Source organism: Syngnathoides biaculeatus, chromosome 6, assembly GCF_019802595.1.
Source record: "Syngnathoides biaculeatus isolate LvHL_M chromosome 6, ASM1980259v1, whole genome shotgun sequence".
NCBI classification, from domain to species: domain Eukaryota; kingdom Metazoa; phylum Chordata; class Actinopteri; order Syngnathiformes; family Syngnathidae; genus Syngnathoides; species Syngnathoides biaculeatus.
The window spans coordinates 11,059,097-11,083,757 of record NC_084645.1 but is presented as its reverse complement, the minus strand read 5'-3'; the positions used below and the strand labels follow the sequence as shown (position 1 = coordinate 11,083,757).

General features: G+C 44.5%; 1 protein-coding gene across 2 annotated transcripts in view; it reads right to left on the bottom strand.

Moving 5' to 3' along the window:
- Nucleotides 1–24,661, bottom strand: part of ranbp10 (RAN binding protein 10) — a 66,012-nt gene that overhangs the window by 20,211 nt on the left and 21,140 nt on the right. The window contains exons 1-2 of one of the 2 annotated variants that reach the window (XM_061822273.1): nt 22,772–22,791; nt 12,675–12,727 (exon numbers count right to left, since the gene is read on the bottom strand). In XM_061822273.1, the coding sequence (XP_061678257.1) occupies nt 12,675–12,723 (49 nt within the window). In that variant the 5' untranslated portion in view covers nt 12,724–12,727; nt 22,772–22,791. Of the gene's footprint in view, nt 1–12,674; nt 12,728–22,771; nt 22,792–24,661 lie in introns of those variants that run through there. The other variant, XM_061822272.1, reaches the window with a different exon arrangement.

Here is a 24,661-nt window from a genome sequence, read left to right as displayed (position 1 = left end):
CCGGGGCTTTTTCCTTGCTCAAACAGCTCAACAGGAGGCGTCCCAAGGGAATCGTAACAAATGTCTGAGCCACCTCAACTGGCTCCTATGCATGCAGAGGAGTAGCGGCTCGACTCTTGAGACCCTCCCGGATGACCTAGCTTCTCACACTCTCTCAAAGGGAGAGCCCTGACCCCATGTGAAGGAAACTCATTTTACCCACTTGTATCTCTGATCATGTTCTTTCTATCAAAACCCACAGCTTGTAGGTGAGAGCAGGAACATAGATAGATAAATTGGTAAATTGAGACCTTTACTTTTCGGGTCAGCTGTCTCTTTACCACGATAGGCAAATTCACTGCAGACCCTACACTGATCTACCTGTCGATCTCTTGCTCCATTCTTCCATCACTTGTGACGAACTACCTGCAGTAGACAGTATCAGGTGGTGGAAGTTGAAGAAGGAAGAATGTCGTGTTGCCTTTCGGAAGGAGGTGAGACAGGCTTTAGATGGACAGGAAGACCTCCTGGAAGACTGGAAAACACTACCAAGGTACTCAGAAAGGCAGGCAGAGAGTACTTGGGGTGCCTTCTGGTAGGAAAGGGGAGAAGGAGACTTGGTGGTGGAACCCCAAAATACAGGAAGTCATCCAAGGAAGGAGATTAGCGAAGAAGAAGTGGGACACGGAGAGGACTGATTCGAAGCGAAATGAATACATTGAGATGCGACATGGGGCAAAAGTAGAGGTGGCGAAGGCTAAACAAGAGGCATATGACATGTACACCAGGTTGGATACAAAAGAAGGAGAAAAGGATCTCTACAGGTTGACCAGACAGACGGATAGAGATGGGAAGGATGTGCAGCAAGTAAAGGTGATTAAGGATAGTGATGGAAATATGTTTACTGGTGCCAGTAGTGTGCTGAGTAGATGGAAAGAATACTTTGAGAAGTTAATGAATGAAGTACAGGGTTCGTACACTTCCAGAGAATCAAAATTCCCTGAATTTTCCATGACCTTCCAGCTACTCAATACAAAATTCTATGACTATTATTGGATTGACTGGTTGTGGCAGACAGCAATATTTCAGCTATATGATCGTGTGTTGCCACTTAAAAAGTGCAAAAGCCCAACAATGTAGTAGGTGCATCATACTCACTGTGAAATTTAAGGTTATTAAAAATATAAACTATAATTACAAGTGTATAAAAGTATTGTTGATAAGAAGCTCATTGGCTTTGCATGTAATCATCAGGGACATGGACATGCTGAGCCCCTTCCTGTTTGCGGTCGTAATGGATAGGCTGACAGACGAGGTTAGACTGGAATCCCCTTGGACAACGATGTTCGCAGATGATATTATGATCCGCAGTGAAAGCAGGGAGCAGGTGGAGGAACAATTAGAAAGATGGAGGCATGCACTGGGCAGGAGAGGAATGAAGATTAGCTGAAGTAAAATAGAATATATGTGCATGAATGAGAGGGGTGGAGGGGGAGGAGTGAAGCTCCAGGGAGAAGAGATAGCAAGGGTAGACATCTGCAAATACTTGGGGTCAACAATAAAGAGCAATGGTGAGTGTGGTAAGGAAGTGAAGAAACGGGTCCAAGGAGGGTGGAACAGCTGGAGGAAGGCGTCTGGTGTTCTATGTGACAGAAGAGTCTGTGCTAGGATGAAGGGCAAAGTATATAAAACAGTGGTGAGGCCGGCCATGACGTACAGATTGGAGACGGTGGCTCTAAAGAAACAACAGGAAGCAGAAATAAAGATGCTGAGGTTGGATCGATTTAGAAATTAGCTAATTTGAGGGACAGCCAAAGTTGGATGTTTTGGAGACAAGGTTCGAGAGAGCAGACTTCAATGGTTTGGACATGTCCAGAGGCGAGAGAGTGAGTATATTGGAAGAAGGGTGGTGAGGATGGAGTTGCCAGGCAAAAGAGTGAGAGAAAGACCAAGGAATAGGTTGATGGATGTTGTGAGGGAGGACATGAGGACAGTGGGTGTTAGAGAGTAAGATGCATGAGATAGGCTTAGAAGGAAAAAGAAGACACGCTGTGGCGACCCCCAACGGGACAGGCCGAAAGGAAAAGAAGATGAAGGAAGCCACTATGATCATTCAAAACTTCAAAGCAACAGAATTTTTTCTGTGGCCTTGCACAGATTTTTGCCTTGTGACAATCCTGTCTCAGAGATCTACAGACAATTCCTTTGACTTCATGCTTGGTTTGTGGCTCTAAAAGGCACTGTCAACTGTGTGACCTTGTAGAGAGAGGCGTATGGCCTTCCAAATCATCTCAAATCACTGAATTAACCACAGGCAGACTCCAATTAAGCTGTAGGAACATAGAAGATGATCAGTGCAAATATGATGTGCCTGATCACAAGTTTGAGCTTAGTGGCAAAGGCTATGAGTACTTATGCACATGCGGTTTCTTAGTTATGCTTTGTTCCTTATACAGTGAAGAAAATAAGTATTTGAACAACCGGCTATATTGCAGGTTCTCCCACATAGAAATCATGGAGGGGTTTGAAATTTTCATCTTAGGTGCATGTCCACTGTGAGAGACATAATCTAAAAAGAAAAATCCAGAAGTCACAATGTATGATTTTTTTTACGATTTGTATGATACAGCTGCAAATAAGTATTTGAACACCTGTCTATCAGATAGAATTCTGGCACTCAAAGACCTGTTAGTCCGCCTTTAGAAGTCCACCTCCACTCCATGTATTATCCTGAATCAGATGTACCAGTGTGAGGTCGTTAGCTGCATAAAGACACCGGTCCACCGCATACAATCAGTAAGACTCAAACTTGTAACATGGCCAAGACCAAAGAGCTGTCCAAAGACACCAGAGACAAAATTGTACAACTCCACACAGCTGGAAAGAACGACAGAGAAATTGCCAAGCAAGCTTGGTGAAAAAAGTTGCACTAATGGAGCAATCATTAGAAAATGGAAGAAGCCAAACATGACGGTCAATCTCAATCGGAGTGGAGCCCCATGCAAGATATCACCTCGTGGGGTCTCAATGATCCTTAGAAAGTGAGGAATCAGCCCAGGACTGCACAACAGGACTTGGTCAATGACCTGAAAAGAGCTGGGACCACCGTTTTCAAGGTGACTGTTGGTAATTCACTAAGATGTCATGGTTTGAAATCATGCATGGCACGGAAAGTTTTTCCTGCTTAAACCAGCACATGTCAAGGCTCGTCTTAAGTTTGCCATTGACCATTTGGATGATACAGAGGAGTCATGGGAGAAGGTTTTGTGGTGAAATGAGACCAAAATTGAACTTTCTGGTCATAATTCCTCTATGTTTGAAGGAAGATGAATAATGAGTTCCATCCCAAGAACACCAACCCTACTGTGAAGCATGAGGGTGGTAGTATCATGCTTTCGGGGTGTTTTTCTGCACATGGGACAGGACGACTGCACTGTATTAAGGAGAGGATGACCTCGGGCATGAGATTTTGGGGAACAACCTCTTTCCCTCAGTCACAGCATTGAAGATGGGTTGTAGCTGGGTCTTTCAACATGACAATGACCCGAAGCACAGAGCCAGGAAAACTAAGGAGCGGATCTGTAAGAAGCATATCAAGGTTCTGGCATGGCCTAGCCAGTCTCCAGACCTAAACCCAATAGAAAATCTTTGGAGGGAGCTGAAACTCCGTGTTTCTCAGCGACAGCCCAGAAACCTGTCTAAGCTAGAGAAAATCTGTGTGGAGGAGTGGGCCAAAATCCCTCCTGCAGTGTATGTAAACCTGGTGAAGAACTACAGGAAATATTTGACCTCTGTAATTGCAAACAAAGGCTACTGTACCAAATATTAGCATTGCTTTTCTCAGGTGTTCAAATACTTATTTGCAGCCATATCACACAAATAAATCATTAAAAAAAAAAAATCATAGTGTGATTTCTGTATTTTCCTTTTTAGATTGTCTCTCTCACGGTGGACATGAACCTACGATGAAAATTTCAGACCCCTCCATGATTTCCAAGTGGTAGAACTTGCAATATAGCAGGGTGTTCAAATACTTGTTTTTTTCACTGTAAATTTGCAAATATTAAAAAATATACATATACTAAGGATTATTGGATGTGTGTAGCACTTTGAGGAAATTGTTAAATTTTGGAATGAGGTTACAAATGACAAAATGCAAAAAAGGGAAGTGCTGTGCATACTTCTCAGATGCCTTGTCGCTACACTATTATATTTAACAGGCTAACTTCTAATTGCAACCAAATACATGTCTAAAGTAATCTTCCCAACACTGCATATGCACATAGAAATCTATTTCAACAATTAGATGCAAAGAGAAGAGTAAGTCAAAAAGTTCCCTCACAAACAGTGAGCGGATCCAGGAGAGAGAAACACACAAATCTAAAGTACTAAATGAAAAATGTTCATTCAGACTTAAAATAATCAACGGAAATCTGTCTAGCAGGGCTTCTGTCCGTCAGTATCCTGGCAACCAAAAATATTTCCTTGACTAATGTTTGGACAGATTTAGAAAACACATTCATCCATGCAACCCTGTTCCACCCTATGACACAATGGAATCAAGAGGAATGATCTTTGTAAGTACATCTAAATTAAGATGATCTTTCCACCCTTGTGTCAACTGCATTTAACAAACGTCAATGGATAAAACAGACTGTGACTGGTCAATAACCAGGTCAAATGGCTCCAGGCAGACCTGGATGTTCTGCAATGTGGTTGCTCAGAAGATGGGAGACTTCTGATTGGTGGAGTTGAGGTCCTTTAGACATGCTTTTAGCTTCTGTAAAACTGTGACTCTTCATCTAGTCTGCTGCGACATTCATTGATGTCACTGTATGCGGGAAAATGTGACTCAGTGAGTGTGAGTGCGACTGTTGTGTGTGCGTGCTTTCATCCATGTGTGTAGATGGGAGGTGATCGCTGCATATTGAGAACACCAATAATACAATACTCTAGGTGAAACTTGAAATGGGCATACATAATAACCATTTAATAGTTAAAAAAAAGATTCTATTGGTTGCATGCATTTCATTGTTGATTGAACATATCGTTCACATAAAAGCTGAGTGATTCAACACGTCACACATAAGTTGCTCAATAGTGACATTTTTTTATGCCTTCACCATCATCATCTCAACACTCCCGCCGACTTCGACCAAGCCAAAGATCCCTTCATTATCACTTGGACCCTGGCCACCCTGTTGGCTGAAACAGCCACAGGTTCAAATCTGTATGGACGTATTCCTCCGTCTTCCCAATAAACCAATACTGCTATTTCTTCATTAGATGAGAATAAAGCTGAGAAATGAGCACTGTGTTTGTGTAGGAATTGATCTGTAATTGAAAAAACGGCAGCCGACATGGACCCATGCGGTTTTTCCACCACCAAACATGATTTTGACGTATATAGCTTTTCCTAACTCGCGCCATGAAAATCCTCTTGAGGTATTTGCTTTTGAGAAGAAGCAGGAAGTGACGTACATGGCGCCCTCAAGTGGACTCACTTGTTTCTATTAGTTTTACCTCCAGGAAGGTAGCTCGTTGTTCCTTCGTGTTTGCCAAAATGCCGGGTGGACCACGTAATCCGTCTCTCATAATTTAACAAAAGATCCGCGTACATATGACAGGGTTGCTAAATGTGTTGATGTGCGCGTCGGATGGCTTCCGCCTGGGCTGCTGTGACGGCTCGCCAGCGAAGGCTGCAGCGTCGTGCCTTGCGGACGAGAACGGCTTCGGCCAGGTTGTCAGCTTGCGTCCGCCAGTCACGGCATCGGCTGGGTGGCTCACTTCGGCAGCGAGGTGGCGTATCACGGTGCCGAGCTGGGCCGCTTTACGGTGTTTTCATCGCACGTGGCTGAGTGCGCCATTGCTGAAAGGATTGTTCATAGCCGCCGCAGTCGTCGTCTGCGATAAACAGCACCGCTGATGGCAGCAGCGATAAACAATTGTTTATGGCGCACTCAGCCTCGAGCGACGACAACGCAGTAAAGCGACCCGGCTCGGCACCATGATAGGCCACCTCGGCGGTGAAAATGAGCCACCCGCGGCGCCGGGCAACGATGGGTCATCTCCGCCGCGGAAGTGGATCGGACAGGAGGCGGTTTGGCCGTGATCGCCTATCATCTGAATATGGCTCGAAACAAAAGGGTAATATTGCCCTGGTGACTTCACTTGGTTGTGTGATGTTCTCTTGTTCGGAAAGAGCTTCCGTGTCAGAAGGAGCGTGTTCGTCTCCCATAGTAGGGTCCACAGAGTGTTTTCAATGGTGAATGTCCAGGCTGACGTCACGGACAGGGATGCAGCCAATATGGCGACCACATGGATGTCGTCGAATGACAGTTCCACATGGATGATGCGCTCTCCGCTCGTATTTTTTTAGACATTGAAGTGAATAATGTTATATGTATTTTTCATTACAATATCTATTTTAGAATGTTTATAGGGATGACACTTGACCTTTAAGGATGGAATCTCAAGACCTTAAAATAACTTAATGGATTAATATAACATACCTGTAAATTAAAAATAAAATAACTAAAATAGAAAACAAAAATTTCAAACTCAGAAATGATAATCTCCAATTTCAGATGATATTAGTAGAACATGATATAAAACGGTATTTGAAATTTTTCATCAATAAAAATTCTTGATCTGACAAACTTTATCTGAACCGGGCATTGCGTTGGTGACCCCTGCACTAGTCTAACTTTAGAATTTAGATCAAGTCAAAGTAAATCACAATCTCATACTTATAGTTACTGAAACATTACCTGTGTTATGTCCTAGAAATGTTTTCAACGTAACTCAGGGGTGCCCAGGTTTACCCCACCCCCCCGAGATCTGACTGCCGTAAATAGGAGGCCAGCTTGCTAGAACGCGCCTTTATGTGCGGGCCCTCGACGTATTGGGCACACTGGAATAAAGTAATGAGGTGGATCACAGTCTAACGTCTTCTTTTTTTGGGGCACGCCCTCACACGATTCACCAAAACTGCCTCGCAAGCGACACATTGCGCACCCCTGGTGTAACTGAATTTCCTTTGAGATGGGTCATTATGGTGATGACTTTTGACGTAAATGCGCTCGCAGTGCGTGAAGTAGCTCGGAACATGTGGTTTTGGCATCACACACGCCGTCACACGATCAACCAAAACTGCCTCGCAAGCGACACATTCCGCACTCCTGGTGTAACTGAATTTCCTTTGACATGGCTCATTATGTTGACGACTTTCGACGTAAAAGCGCTCGCAGTACGTGAAGCAGCTCGGAACATGTGGTTTTGGCATCACTTCCGTACATGCTCGGTACAGTTAACTTGCATTTCCTGTTTCCAGGTGAATACTGATTGTTTAGGAGCAGCCTTGTTTAGTTAGCGTTTATGAAATAAACACGTAAATTAATGTCAAGACTACACAAAATAAGCAACGTCTTTCAATATATATTTTTTCTACTCGTAACAAATTTTACGCGTGTGATTTTCCGTGCTCGACAGTGAAGATTTGCGAGCATTCGTCAAATCTCATTGACTTGTGTACATACAATGTAAGACAATGATCAGGTGATGCAACATACACAGGAAGTCTTTGAGTTACACCATACTAGATCTACATCATTTCACTTTAGGACGCCCATGTTTTGTTCCCAAGACTACAGTCTTTCTGCTTAGCTAATGCTTATAGCTTATCTGTGTTTGTGTGCCAGGAGTATCTTTGTATTTTTCGCTCACTTTTTTACACATCATGCCTCTAAACCATAAAACTATTTTTTTGGCAATGCTGGTCCAACCAAAAGAAAAGCTATTACCATGGAAACAAAACTTAGGATCATAAAAAGATCGGAGAAAGGAGAAACACCGACCAACATTTGTGAAATAGAACTTGGTGACCATTCTTAAGGACAAAGCCCATATTTTAGCGCATGTGAAGGGTTTCGCCCTTATGAAGGATAGAGTGATCACAAACCAATTTTGTTTTTGTGAAGACAAAAAAAACCCCGAAGCAATATTCTTTGTTCCTTTCCAAGATGGAAATATTACTTTATGGATCAAGGATCAAAACCAACAAACTTAAGATCAGCCTAATGCTCATTCAGGAAAAGGCACGGCGTATTTTCCAAACTTTGAAATAGCACAATGGCAAGGATGCTGAGGAATTTACCCCAAGCAAGGGCAACCGGCATGTTATCTTAGCAATAGCTAAGCATAGCCTCCCCTCCTTTGCCATCTCCCTCTCGTAGCAGCATCTTATTTGTTTTAATGTATTTTGTATTTTTTTCATAGAAAGTATTTTGACGTAAATTTTGACTTTAACGGTGATATCTGACTCGCGGGAATTCGGGTTATGTCGCCAGTGTATGAACAAATCTTGTTTGTGAATCGAGGACTTACTTCCTGTATAAGGTTTCACAGTCATAATTGGCCTCTGAGGGAAACCATACTAACATGCGGCCCGCAAAAAAAAATTACTTTGACACATTTTCTCGAAAGTTTTGTTCGAACAGAACCACAATTTATGGAAAAACAGGTATGAGATACTGAGGCCACCAAATTGGAAACCCACGACACCTCAGATGCGCCTAGAGATTCTCCTGATAACATTTAGGAACAGAATCATAACTAAGGGCAGCCTTGGCAGAGTCAAACTCTCACCAGAAGAGAGTCCAACTTATTGCCACCGAGGTAGATCAACTCTGACACCGGTCGAGCAGGGACCGAACAGTCCATATCAGGGGGTTTGGTAACCACAAAGAACTCCCCGAGGGACACAGTTGAACACCATCTCCAAGTCTATAAAACAGATCTAGACTGGTTGGGTGAACTTTTACACCCTGCTGAAGGTATATATCTGGTCCACTCTTCCACAGCTAGGATGAAAACCATACTGCTTCTCCTGAATCTGAGATTAGATTTCCCGACTGACACTCCTCTCCAGCTACCCTTAAATAGACTTTACCAAGAAGGCTGAGGAGTATTGTTCCCCTGTATTTGGAACACACCCTCTGGTCCTCCCTCTAAAAAAAGGGGGCCTACCACCCCAGTCTGCCAATGCAGAGGGAATGTCCCTGATGTTGCAGAGGTGTGTCAACCAAGACAAACCCCACAACATCCCAAGTCTTTCGGTATTCCAGGTGAATGTCAACACCCGGGGCCTTGCCACCGTGAATTTTTTTTCCCACCTCAGTGACCGCAACCCCAAAAACAGTACAGCCTGCCTCAGAAAACCCACAATCTGCTTCCTAATGGGAAGTCATGGTGGTGGAGTTGAGAAGGTCTTCGAAGTATTCTCCCCACCGACTCACAAGGATCATCCTCACTATACACAGTGTTGACGCTGCATTGCTTTCCCCTCCTGAAACTCCGCATGGTAGATCACAATTACTTCAAAGCCGTCTGGAAGTCTTTCTACATGGCCTCAGTAAATTCATCACATGCCCAAGTTTTTCCTTTCAGCAACCACCAAAGCTGAATTCTGCTTGGCCAGCTGGTACCAAAAAGCTGCCTCAGGAGTTCCACAGGCCAAAAACGACAGATAAGACTCCTCTTTCAGCATGACGGCATCCCTCACCAGTGGTGTCCAATATTAAGTTCGCGGATTGCCAGTGCGAAAGGCAACGATCACCTTATGGCCGCAGCTAAGGTCTGCCGCCTCAGCAATGGAGCACGCAACGTGGTCCACTCTGACTCAATGTCCCCAGTAATCCCTGGAACATGAGCAAGGTTCTTTCGGAGGTGGGAGTTGAAACTCTTCCGGTCAAGGGATTCCTCTTCTGCCAGACCTTCCAAGCTGAGCCTCAAGATATATTTGGGCCTACCATGTTCGACTGGCATCATCTCCCACCATCGGCGCTAACTCACCACAAGGTAGTGATCAGTTGACAGCTCTGCATCTCTCTTCACCCAAGTGTCCCAAGACATGTGATCACATGTCTGATGACACAACCACATAGTTGATTATCGAACTGCAACCTAAGGAGTCCTTGTGTATAGGGCACATGTAAACACCTTTATGCTTGAACATAATGTTCGTTATGGACGACTCGTGATGAGCACAAATGTTCAGTAACAGAATACAGCTCGGGTTCTGATCGGAGGGGTTCTTCCCATTCACCCTTTTCCAGGTCTCACTGTCATTACTCACATGAGCACTTTAGACCCTCAGCAGAACTATGAGGTCCTCAGCAGGAGTGCTCTCCAGCACTCAGTCTAAGGAATCCAAAAAGGGTGGGACTTTGAAATATTTTATAATGTTTGGTGCATAGGCACAAACAATAGTTAGGACCCATGTCCCAACCAGAAGACAGAGGTAGGCTACGATGTTGTTCATTGGGGTGAACCGGAACGTATAGGTGGTGAACTAAGAGGCAATAAGTACAGTATACCCACACCTGTTCGGCGTCTCCAACTGTGGGGAACTACAGGGTGGAGAGATCCAACTCCTTCGAAGGGGATTGTACATGAGCCTTAGTTGTCTGTGGAGGCGAGCCCAAGTACCTAGTCGGAACTACTCACCTGACTCACCAGCTCAGGCTCCTTGCCTCCCAGAGAGGAGGGATTCCATGTCACTCAAGCTAGCTTCTATAGCCAGGGATCAGATTGCCAAGGTCCCTGCCTTTGGCCACTGCCAAGTTCACACTAGATGCAACCACTATGGCCCCTCCCACAAGTGGTGAGCCAATGGAAAGTTACCCTTTCAAGCTGTGCCCGCCCCAGGCACCTGGGTGAAGGCCTGGCCACCAGGCGCTCGGCTTCGAACTCCACCTCAAGGACTGGCTCCAGTCGGGCACCCCAGTGACCCGCATTGTGCAGAGAAAACATAGATCCAATACTTGCATTAATCATAGGTGTTTATGGAGTCTTACTCCATCTGGTCCCTATCCCAAGACCTTTTCACTGCAGGTGACCCTTCCCGGGGGATGAAGCCCCAGACAACTTAGGTCATAGGATCGCTGGAACACACAAAGGCTTTTACCACAACTAAAAAGATGGCTCAAGTGGGAGTGGGGACTTCAATATTTTCCAAATCCCTTAAAGAACACCCAAGAAGAGTCAATGTTTCAGTGCAGCCATGGAAGTCTGGGGAACATTTTAAATGAGCACAACAAACATCATTATGCACTGTAAGTAAAAAAAAATATCCAGACTAAGAGCATAACTTTATTTGCAAGTATCATTGTTAAAATACACAATTTTCCAAACAGAAAATCTTTATTATATAATTACTGGCACGATGGCACAGCTGGAAAGCATTGGCCTCACAGTTCTGAGGTCCCGGTTTCAATCCCGGACGCGCCTATGTGAAGTTTGCATGTTCTCCCTGTGCCTGCATGGTTTTTCTCCAGGCACTCCAGTTTCCTCCCACGTCCCAAAAACATGCAACATTAAAGGGCTACTGTCATGAAATGGATGTTTTTTAGTATATTAATAATGAAAAAATGTCAGCCAATATGGGCTCATGTGTTTTTTGACCACAAAACATAATTTTGACGTATACAGCTTTTTGAAACTCCCGCCATGAAAATCCTCTCTAGGGATTTGTTTTCGAGAAGAAGCAGGAAGTGACGTAAATGACATTGGCGCCCCCAAGTGGACTCATTTGTTTCCTTTAGTTTTACCTCTGGGAAGGGAGCTCGTTGTTCCTTCGTGTTAGCCAAAATGCCGGCTCATTGCATTGCTGGACATTGCTTGAAAACTTGGGAGAATGGATTTACCCTTCATTAGTTTGCAAGAGACACGGTTCGTTGTGAAAAATGGATTACACGGATGCAGAGGACGAGAGCTTCGTGGGTTCCGAATGACAGGTAGGTGTGTATACAGCTACTAAAAAAAAAAAAATAATAGTATGGGGCAGACCACATAATCGGTCTCTCATAACATAAAATATCCGCGTACGAAATATGTCGATGTGCGCGTCGGACAGCGTCAGGCTGCTGCGCGGACGGCGGCGAACCCAGCCAAGAATGCCTCACTCAGCCACGTGCGCACAGTAACGCACCCGGTTCGACGTTCGAGGACTGCGGCGGCTATGAACATACCCCTAAAAGCAGCACGGCTCGGCTCCTTTATATACCACCACGGCACCGAAAAACAGCCACAACGGCTGAGGCGCCGCGTTCAGCGGTCACGGCTTCTGCGAAGGCTGGGTGTCGGTCTTTGCAGACAGGGGCAACTCTCAAGAACCCAGCCGAGAATGCCTCACTCAGCCACGTGTGCGCAGGAAAGGGCCCCGGGCTCGACTGTGGTGCTCATCGCGTACATTCATTCATTGGCGAATGTCCGGATGATGTCACATACAGAGGATGCAGCCAATATGGCGACCACTTGGCTATCGTAGAATGACACTTCTGCAACTTTGTAGATGGATGACGCACTCTCCGCTCACATTTATTTTTTCATATAGACATTGAAGTGAATAACTATGTATTTTTCATTACAATATCTATTTTAGAATGTTTATAGGGATGACACTTGGGCTTGAATTGGACACTTTACATTGCCCTTAGCTGTGATTGTGAGTGCGGCTGTTTGTCTCAAAGTGCTCTGCGATTGGCTAGCAAGCAGTTCAGGTTGTACCCTGCCTCCTGCCCATTGACAACATTCCCGCGACCATCGAGAGGATAAGCGGCTAAGAAAATGGATGGATGGATATATGTTTAATAGATTCTGTTCTTCTCGTGCACTTTTACTCACACGTTACCCACCTGGCAGTCTATTCATGTTGACCCCTTGTGCAGACAAGCCGATTCCCATGTAGCTGTATGAAAAAAAAAAAAAAAAAAGATTTTAATCAGTGTGCTTTGCTTTCATTTCTTTTATGGAGACATTTGCATTTTTACGATTTATTATTACTATACAGTGAAGAAAAAAGTATTTGAACACCCTGCTATATCTCCAGTTCTCCCACTTAGAAATTATGGAGGGGTCTGAAATTTTCATCGTAGGTGCATGTCCACTGTGAGAGATAATCTAAAAAAAATAAATAAAATACAGAAATCACAATGTATGATTTTTTAACGGTTTATAAGTATTTGAACACCTGAGAAAACCAATGTAAATATTTGGTACAGTAGCCTTTGTTTGCAATTACAGAGGTCAAACGTTTCTTGTAATTGTTCACCAGGTGTGCATACATTCCAGGAGGGATTTTGGCCCACTCCTCCACACAGATCTTCTCTAGATAAGACAAGTTTCTGGGCTGTTGCTGAGAAACGCAGAGTTTCAGCTCCGTCCAAATATATTCTATTGGGTTTAGGTCTGGAGACTGGCTAGGCCACGCCAGAACCTTGATATGCTTCTTAGGGAGCCACTCCTTGGTTTTCCTGGTTGTGTGGTTTGGGTCATTCTCATGTTGAAAGACCCAGCCGCGATGCATCTTCAATGCCCTTACTAAGGGATAGAGGTTGTTCCCGAAAATCTCACAATATACGGCCGTGGTCATCCTCTCTTCTTGGGATGGAACTCATTCATCTTCCTTCAAACATAGAGGAATTATGACCAAAAAGTTCAATTTTGGTCTCATTTCACCACAAAACATTCTCCCATGACTCCTCTGTATCATCCAAATGGTCATTGGCAAACTTAAGACTGGCCTTGACGTGCCTGTTTAAGCAGGGGAACCTTCCGTGCCATGCATGATTTCAAACCATGACGTCTTAGTGAATTACCAACAGTCACCTTGGAAACGGTGGTCCCAGCACTTTTCAGGTCATTGACCAAGTCCTGTTGTGCAGTCCTGGGCTGATTCCTCACTTTCTAAGGATTGTTGAGACCCAATGAGGTGATATCTTGCATGGGGCTCCACTCCGATTTAGATTGACCGTCATGTTTGGGTTCTTCCATTTTCTAATAATTGCTCCATCAGTGCAACTTTTTTCACCAAGCTTGCTTGGCAATTTCTCCGTCGCCCTTTCCAGCTAAGTGGAGTTGTACAATTTTGTCTCTGGTGTCTTTGGACAGCTCTTTGGTCTTGGCCATGTTACAAGTTTGAGTCTTACTGATTGTATGGGGTGGACAGGTGTCTTTATGGAGCTAATGACCTCACACAGGTGCATCTGATTCAGGATAATGCATGGAGTTGAGGAGGACTTTTAAAGGCAAACTAATAGGTCTTTGAGGGTCAGAATTCTAGCTGATAGGTGTTCAAATGCTTATTTGCAGCTGTATCACATTAAAAAAAAAACATACATTGTGATAGGACAGGATTTTTCATTTTAGATTATCTCTCACACAGTGGACATGCAATTATGATGAAAGTTTCAGACCTATGATTTATAAGTGGGAGAACTTGGAATATAGCAGGGTGTTGAAATCGGTATTTTCTTCACTGCAGTTGACATGATTAGGAAAAAGGTTGATTATATTGTGCATCCAAGAGAGCAAGTGTACTGTCACTGTATCTCCTGTGCAAATGAAGATCTGGATTATAAAAGGTCTAAGGCATTTTGAACATACTGTTATTTCTCATGGGTAATCTGGCTCAGGGACTGAACGTTGGAGTTCTCCATGGTGGAAAAGAAGGCAGCCTCCCCTCGCCTGTGGGTGGACGGGTCCTCACTGTTTGTGCCTATGCACCAAATAGAAATGCATGCTTTTTGGAGTCCTTGAAAGGGATGCTGCAAAGCGCTCCCGCTGGGGACTCAATCATTCTGCTGGGGTACTTCAATGCTCACATGGGTAAAGAGAGTGACACCTTGAAGGTCATGATCAGGAGGAACTGCACTCAGTTATTAACCTTCTGTGACTTTCATGGATTGTCCATAATGAAAACCATGATCAAACATAAGGATGTCTACACAAGCACTTGCTACCAGGACACTCTGGGTCGCAGTTCAATAATCGATTTTGTGGTCGAGTCATCAGAGCTGTGGCCGCATGTCTTGGACACTCAGGTGAAGTAAGGGGTAGAGCTGCCATATAATCATCACATGGTGATGAGTTGGCTCTGATGGTGCGGGAAGATGCCAGTCCGAAACAGCAGGCCAAAACATATTCTGAGGGTCTAATGGAAACATCTGACAGAAGGAGTTTAGACTCCCGCCTCCAATAATACTTTGCTAATGTTCTGGGGGGTGCAGGGGAGACTGAGTCCGAGTGGACCATGTTGCACTTCCATTGCCGAGGCGGCCGACTGGACCTGTGGTCGTAAGGTGATCTGTGCCTGTCGTGGTGGAAATCACCAAAACCGTTGGTGTATGCCGTGAAGCTGAAGGAGGAGTCCTATTGGGCCTTTGTGGGCTGTGTAACTCCTGAGGCAGCTTATGGGTATTGAGTGGCCAAGCGGAATGCAGATTTGGTGATCGCTGAAGCAAAAACCTGGGCATGGGAGTTTGCAGAGAGACTTCCAGACGGCTTTGAGGAAATTCTGGACCACTATCTGCCGTTTCAGGAGTTGGAAGCAGTGTACCATCAAAACTTTGTCTAGTTGAGATGGGGCGATGCTGACAAAGACTGGGCACATTCTGATTTGATGGAGCAAATAATACAGACGTCAATTCCATTGAAAACTTACCATGAGGAAGCAGAGTCTGGGTTCTCCAAGACAGGCTCTCCTACCTCTAGAGTTGAGGTCACAGAGGTGGTTAAAAAAAACTCCTTATGCCCCTGGAGGTGGATGAGATTTGCCCAGACTTCCTAAAGGCTTGGTATGTTGTGGGCTGTCCTAGTTGACATGCCTCTTTAACATTTCATAGACATTGGGGAAAGTACATCTGGATTGGCAGACTAGTGTGTTGGCCCCCCTTTTTAAGAAAGGGGATCAGAGGGCGTGATCCAACTTCAGGTGGCTCACATTCCTCAGTCTTCCTGTTAAGGTCTATTTATGGGTGCTGGAGAGAAGGGTCAGTCGGCAATTTGAATCTCAGATTCAGCAGAAGCAGTGTGGTTTTTTATCTGGGCGTAGAACAGTAGATCAGCTCTACACCCTCGACAGGGTCCTGGAGGGCACATGGGATTTCGCCCGTGTCAACATGTGCCTTGGAGAAGGCATTCCACCGTGTCCCTAAGGAGGTCCTGTGGGGGGTGCTTTGAGATTACGGGGTACCGAAACCCTTGATAAGGGGCATTCTATCCCTGTACGACCGGTGTCAGAGTTTGGTCAACATTGCTGGCAGTAAGTCAGATTCGTTTCTGAAGAGGGTTGGACTATGCCAAGGCTTCCCTTTGTCATAGATTCTGTTCATAACTTTCATAGGCAGATTTTGGTGGCATCAGTATTGCATATCTGCTTTTTGCAGATGATGTGGTTCTGTGATTTTCTCTGATCAAAAACTCTTCACTTGGTCCGGTTCGCAGGAGAGTGTGAAGCAGCTGAGATGAGAATCAGCGTCTCTAAATCTGAGACCATACTGCTCAGTTGGAAAAGGGTGGCATGCCTTCTCCAGGTCAGGGATGAGATCCTGCGCCAAATGGTTCAAGTACGTGGGGGGTCTTGCTCACGATTGATGGCAGGATGGAATGGGAGATTGATAAGTGTAGCGTCTGTAGTAATCCGGACTTTGACCGTTGTGGTAAGGGGCTAAGGCAAAAGGTAGAGCTCTAAATTCACTGGTCCGTAAATATTCTCCACCCTTGTCAATGGTCACGAGCTGTGGGTCACGACCAAAAGAATGAGATCCCAGATAAAGGCGGCTAAAATGTAGTTTCTTCGGAAGGTGTCTGAGCTCTTCTCAGAGATAGGTTGAGAAGCTGTGTTATCCGGGAAGCTTGCAGCAGAGCTGCTGCTTCTACACATTGAGAGGAGCCAGATGAGGTGGCTGGGCCATCGAATTAGGGTGCCTCCTGGTGAAGTGTTCCAGGAACATACCATTGGGAGGAGGCACAAGGGAAAGCCCATGACGAGCTAGAGGGACTACATTTCTCAGCCGATTTTAAATGATTTGAACAAATGGCTGGAATATAACAGAAAATTTGATATTTATATATAGCGATATACACACACGTGGATACATAGACACATACACACAGATATACACCTATCATATCTCAAGTCACTGTGAATCGAAACTATGATATGCCATGGTCATGCTGTACCTTACAAAAATAGTGCGACCAGTTGCACCAGTACTACTAGACATCTCCAGAAAATGTGAGAGCGCAAGCAATATTTTGTTCTCCCAAATCACCGAGTCAGTCAAGGTGACGTCTCCACCAGTGAGATAGGGTTCTAGGTTTATGCTTTCTTGAAAAACCAGTGCAATATAAATCAACAATAAATGTGACAAGTTGAACAGATTATTATAGTAGTATCTTTTTGTTCTCCCACCACCCACACACAAGACGTTGGCATTCTATTGTAAATATCAAGGCTATGGTAACAGGTGTGTCAAGTCACATTACCCGGTGACACGTTTTCTGTTCCTGCCTCCCTGACAATGTTATATTGTACAAGACAAAGCCCAGTAATTGTAAAAGATGGGAAACAGTTATATCATAATGAATGTTGTGTAGTCCTGACAGTGGCTGACCAAGATATTGCCGAATTTTATGGCTATTGTAATTATGCATGGTAGAGGTTAATAGAAGACAGTAAATTGCCCGTAAGTGTGAAAGGTTGTCTATATGTGCCTGTGAATGGGTTCGACCAAATAAGGTTGAGCCCTGCCTCTCACACAGTACACTAGGATAGGCTCAAGCACACCCACAAACCTAGTTAGGAAAAGCAGTAGGGAAAATGGATGGATGGATGGTCTGACAGTGCAATCATGAAAGACCACATTTGTCTTGTAACCTGATCCAGTTATCAGTGACAGGTATGAAACTGAAAGTCTGTGGACCAGATCCAGCCCACCAGATAATTTCCTGTAACCTACGAAACAAAATGATGTGCATCGATTTCATATTTTTCTCAAACCATCCATTTTCAACACCACTTATCCTGGTTAGGGTTGTGGGCATTTTCTAAGTACCAAAAATGCTGTCTTCTAATATAAGATATTAACAGCATCTGTTGTTCCTAATGGTAAATGGGATTTCACTTGTACAGTGCTTTTCCAAGGTAGTCAAAGCACTTTAACATTGTTTCCTCCTTCTCGTTCACCTACTGATGACACAGAATCATGAGAAACTAAGGGCTCAGTATCTTGCTCAAAAATACATGGACATCGTCACCAGGACAGAGGACGAAACCCACGAACGCCTCCACCACCTGAGCCATGCTAGCCCCAATTACCCTTTTAATATAAATCGAATAATAGTTGACCCCTCCTGCTTGAGGGTTTGTGTATCTCGATGAGAGGAGCCAAGTTGTCTCTGGGCCTTATGCCCCTGGCCACCCATGGCTAACAGGTCCTAGGTGAGGGACCACAAAAAGTACGACTCCAAAACCCCCATGATGACTACAAAAATTAGATCGTGGTTCCCCTTGCCCGGACACGGGTCACCGGGGCGCCCCTCTGGAGCCAGGCCTGGAGGTGGGGCTCGAAGGCGAGCACCTGGTGGCCGGGCCTGCACCCATGGGGCTCGGCCAGGCACAGCTCGAAAGGATAACCTGGGTCCCACTTTCCATGGGCTCACCACCTGTGAGAGGGGTCATAGGGGTCGGGAGAAATGTTACCTGGGCAGTGGCCAAAGGCGGGGATCTTGGCGATCTGATCCCCGGCTACAGAAACTAGCTCTAGGGATATGGAATGTCACCTCTTTGGCAGGGATGGAGCCTGAGTTGGTGCGTGAGGTCGAGATGTTCCAACGAGATATAGTCGGACTCGTCCCTACGCAGCACTTGGGCTCTGGCACCACTCCTCTTGGGAGGGGTTGGATTCTGTTCCACTCTGCAGTTGCCCACGGGAAGAGACGCTGAGCAGGTGTGGGTATGCTTATTCCCCCCTGGCTCGGTGCCTGTACGTTGGGGCCTCCCTCCGCCTGCAGGTAGGGGGATGGATCCTGACTGTTGTTTGTGCTTATGTGAGACCTGGAAGGGTGCGATTGGAAAGAACAGTCCCCCGATCAGAACTTGAGTGGTGTTCTGTAACTGGACTTCTGAGCTCATCACGGATTGTCTATAACAAACACAGTGTTTAGCATAAGGGTGTTCACATGTCCACTTGGGACCAGGACACCCTAGGTCGCAGTTCAATGATCAACTTTGTGGTCATGTCATCGGACTTGCCATCGCATGTCTTGGACACTTGGGTGAAGAGAGGAGCGGCGCTGTCAACTGATCACCACCTGGTGGTGAGTTGGCTCCGATTGAGGGTGAAGATGCCGGTCCGACGTGACAGGCCCTAACGTATTGTGAGGGTCTGCTGGGAACGGCTGGCAGATTCCCCTGTCAGAAGGAATTTCATCTCCGACCTCTGAAAGAACCTTGCTTACGTCCAAGAGGAGGTGGGGGACATTGTACCCGAGTGGACAACGTTCCGCGCCTCCATTGCTGAGGCGGCCGACCAGAGCTGTGGCTGTAAGGTGGTCAGTGCCTGTCGTGGCGGCAACCCATGAACACGTTGGTGGACACCAACAGTGAGGGATGCTGTCAAGATGAAGAAAGAGTCCTATTTCTGGCCTGTGGGACTCCCAAGGTAACATTTAGGTATCAGCTGGCCAAGCTGAATGCAGCTTTGGTGGTCACTGAGGCAAAAACCCAGGTGGGGGAGGAGTTTGGTGAGGCCATGGAGAACGACTTCAGGCCGGCTTCGAGGAAATTCTGGTCCACAGTCCACCGTCTCAGGAGGGGGACGCAGTGCACCGTCTACACTGTGTATAGTGGGGACGGGGCGCTGCTGACCTCAACTCGCGATGCTTTGAGTCGGTGGGGAGAATACTTCGAAGACCTCAAATCCACCAACACGCCTTCCCACGAGGAAGTTGAGTCTGGGTGCTCTGAGGCGGGCATTTCTATCTCTGGGGTGGAGGTCACCGAGATGGTTAAAAAGCTCCTTGGTGGCAGGGCCCCGTGGGTGGATGAGATTTGCCCGGAGTTCCTAAAGGCTCTGGATGTTGTGGGGCTGTCTTCGTTGACACGCCTCTGCAACATCGCGTGGACATCAGGGACAGTGCCTCTGGATTGGCAGACTGGGGTGGTGGCCCTCCTTTTCAAGAAGGGTGACCAAAGGGTGCGTTCCAATTACAGAGAGATCACATTCCTCAGCCTCCCTGGTAAGGTCTAATCAGGAGTACTGGAGAGGAGGGTCTGTCGGGAAGTCGAGTCTCAGATTCAGGAGAAGCAATGTGGTTTTTGTCTTGGCCGTGGAACAGTGGACCAGCTCTACACCCTCGGCAGGATCCTCGAGGGTGCATGGCAGCTCACCCAACCAGTCTACATGTGTTTTGTGGACTTGGAGAAGGCATTCAACCGTGTTCCTGTGAGGGGTTCTTCGGGAGTATGGGGTACAGAATCCCTTGATACGAGCTGTTCAGGATCCATATGACCGCTGTCAGAGTTTGGGCCGCATTGCCGGCACTAAGTCGGATTCGTTTCCGGTGAGATTTGGACTCCACCAAGGCTGTCCTTTGTCATGATTTTGTTCATAATTTTTATGGACAGAATTTCTAGGGGCAGCCGAGGTGTAGAGGGTGTCCGGTTTGGTGGCCTCAGCATCGCACCTCTGCTCTTTGCAGATGATGTGGTTCTGTTGGCTTCATCAAGCCTTGATCTCCAGCTCTCATTGGAGCGATTCGCAGCAGAGTGTGAAGCGGCTGGGATGAGAATCAGCACCTCCAAATCAGAGACTATGGTCCTCAGTCGGAAAAGGGTGGTGTGCCCTCTCCAGGTCGGGGATGAGATGCTTCCCCAAGTGGATGAGTTCAAGTATCTTGGGATCTTATTCACGAGTGAGGGAAGAATGGAGCGGGAGATCGACAGATGGAGTGGTGCAGCGTCTGCAGTGATGCAGACTTTGTATCGGTCCATTGTGGTAAAGAGCGAGCTAAGTCGAAAGGCGAAGCTCTCAATTTACCAGTAAATCTACGCTCCTACCCTCACCTATGGGCATGAGCTGTGGGTCGTGACCGAAGGAACAAGATCCCGGATACAAACGGCCGAAATCAGTTTCCTCTGCAGGGTGTCTGGGTTTTCCCTTGGAGATAGGGTGAGAAGCTCAGTCATCCGGGAGGGGCTTAGTGTCAAGCCGCTACTCCTCCGCATTGAGAGGAGCCAGATGAGGTGGCTGGGGCATCTGATTTGGATGCCTCCTGAACGCCTTCCTGGTGAGGTGGGCCGGGCATGTCCCACCAGAAAGAGACCCCGAGGACAACCCAGGACACACTGGAGAGACTATGTCTCTCGGCTGTCTTGCGAACGCCTCGGGACCTCTCCGGAAGAGCTGGAAGAAGTGGTTGGGGAAAGGGAAGTCTGGGTATCCCTGCTGAAGCTACTTCCCCCGCGACTCAACCCGGAAAAGCGGTAGATAAATGGATGGATGGATGGATGGATGAATAGTTGAACAACCGGGTTCTGATTTCAAAACTAGCTATCCATCAAGATGTGCACATGTAATACGATGCAATCATACATTTATATGGGTTTGTCTTCATCATAAAAACCCTCAAAGGCAAACCATAACCACAATTTGGCTCATGACAAAATTGGGCTTGACACCCTTGGCCTAATGCCATTTCACCCCAAACCACCTGCTGTCTATGTCATAGGGAGGCGTGACAATTGCTTACATTTCCAAGAAAACATCTTGTGTCAAATTAATATTACAACACTGCTTTTTTATTTAAATTTGTTTGGCAGTCTATAAGAAGATGGTGTTTCTGAAGGTGACTGGTATTTTGAAATTATTGATATTTCATGCATGGTAAATTTCTAGATTTTATTCATAATTCTTTGAATACTTTTTTTTTTAAGAAAGAACACATTTTGAGACTTATGATACCCAGCGCAAGCCAGTAAATATCACAGACAACAACCACAATACACACAAATTAACATTTGGAGGGAAAAAACAAAAAAAGAAATATCTCAAACAGAAGAGAAATCAACTTTATTATCACAGTCAGTTCAGATCAGTTAGGCTCGCTCACAATTTTCAGCATTGAGGTGAAAAAAATATAGAGCCATGCAAATATCAAAAACACTTGGGCTACGTACACACTGTAGGACATGATGCCCAATAAGGATTTTTTGTTAAATCGATCCTTTTGTGGAGTCATTCACATAACAAAAACAAATGTGACTTGTACTGCGGATGGACTGCATCAGTGACGTTGCATGTATTAGCAAAACAACAAGGCGTCATATTTACGAAAGTAGATATAGAACCTCTTGGAGGTCTCCTTATGACCCATTTGTGTCAATTTCAAGAAGTTTGTACTACCAGATGCAACATTTTTATATTAATCAACCTTAAAGTATCTTAATTTTGCCACTGCCTGTTTTCTGCTTCTTTGTCTGACATATGTTGTTGCTTCTCTTGTGTGGTACTCTTGTGACATTTGTCGTCTTTTGGTGATATATTTGTCAGATGACTGTCCATAATGTACTCATATGGGATATATATCAAATTTATACCCACATTATGAAAGAAGCATGGGTCAGCTATGAAAAAAATATGATTTTACTGTTCACATTGACATAAAATATAAATCAATCAAATATACGTCCAAAAAAAAAAATATGAATCTAACTGCAATGTGAACATAGCCTAAGTAACAAAGTTTTTGAACAGAGACTTTTCATATGATATGGTGGATGTGTAATTATTTAATTAGGAATTGCATATTTTTTGTGTAATTTTGAATATATGTAAAATAGGAAATTATAAAACATGAATATAAAATGGAATTATATAATGGTAATAAAATTTACAAAGAACAAATTAAAATACAGTAGTCACATTTTAGCTGGAAAGTAAAAACTTACCTACTTTTTCCTTAGTCTCATGTTGTATTTGTTCATATTCCAAACATTAAAATTGCATTTACGTGTCCATTGTCTTTTTTTTACTACTACAGCTTTAGGTTCTGGAATGGTGTGTTCTGTTATATCAAGCGGTTGTCTTGTAGTATCCCTGTAGATGAAAATGTGTCCAGTTATTACATTGGCCTCATGTTTTTTAGTAAAACTCAATGTCAGACGAGGAGATTCAGAGCTAACGAATTCATGACAATGAAGGACTACACTATATTAAAGATGATTAAATACAACTAAACTATACGGAAACAAATTGTCAGTCAGAAACATAGTGACTAGCAATGTGCCATTAGCTACACAGCTTCTGAATGTTACTTAGCTCCTGAATAATTCTGTCTAATTGTTGCTAAAATGCAGTATATTATCATGACATCAATTTGGTGCAAATTGTCACCATAGTCTGATGGTAGACTAGCAATATGGGAGCTTATTAAACAATCCATTTATCAACAATTCAAACCAAGGATAGTATTTATGTTGATAAAAACATGACTGTCAATAATATGAATATCAATAATTACACTTGCGTACATTTATATCGTTCCTTCTGTCTGTTCCACCTTCTTGTAAGTAACCTCTTCATCAATCAGCGGAGGTGGTGTCCCATACTGCTCACTTTCAAGTGAAGTCCAGAACCACTCGATTGGAGGAGTATGTAGTATTTAGGGGGTCTGATCATACATAAGCTTGAGGGAGAATTGAGACACCCTAAAGACTGACATGAGTGCTGTGGTATGGAATTGGGATTGGAACTACTGGAATAATTCAACACTGTATGGTCCACTGCATTTGAGATAGCCCATTGCTTGACATCACATATGCTTACCCAAGCAGGAGAGGCTCCCAACTCCCTGCGAGGATTGTCACTATCAGATATTTTTACAATCAATTCTCCTATCCTATAGATATCCTATAAGTATTTGAGTCATATCGCCCTTCTGTCTTTTGTTTTGGTACTACTAACATGTATTTTATTCTCATTTATGAGGGCTGGACTTCTATCCTTAAACTTCATATCTTGCTTTTGAGCCTATGATATGAAATTCATAAAGAATTTCACACTAAAAAATGTGCCTCTGCTTAATGGTTAGTCGTGGCAATTAGCATTAGCGTCCAAGCAATTACCATTTTAGGTTTATAGAAAAAAAAAAACCCACTACCATTCAGTTCACTCAAACACCTTGTAATATCCATATTACACATCTAATAAAGTGTCTTAAAAATCACTTACAGATGCTTCTCTGTTGCGTTTGGCAATGTTTTTCACTGGTCCAACAGTGCGTCCGTCTGTAACAGAAGTCCGTGCGGTAAACATGGACAGTGGCCAAATGGTGCCAGGTGGCGCAAATATGCTTTTTATTAATATTTTTTTAGGAACTTGACGCATAAATTTGTGGTCAACTTAACATTTTTTTTTTGGTTTTAAAACAGGCCTCATCCCCCTGCTGCAAACTGCGTGTATCCTTAGTTTGCTTATTGTAGGCAATCACAATCTAAAAGTACCTCTCAAAATACAAATCCAATTCCAATGAAGGTGGGACTTTGTGTTGAACAAATAAAAAAAAAAAAAACATGATTTGCAAATCCTGCTCAATTTAATATTAATTAATATTAATTACATTTAATGTAATACACAAATACATTTAATGTTCAATCTAATAAATAGTTTTTAGCATTCAACCATTCATTGGAGATTTTTATGGCTGCAACACATTCCAAAAAGGCTGGGACAGGGTCATGTTTACCACCATGTGTTACATCACCTTTTCTTTGAACAATGTTCAATAAATGTTTTGGGAACTGAGGACACCAATTATTGAAACTGTGTAGATGGAATTC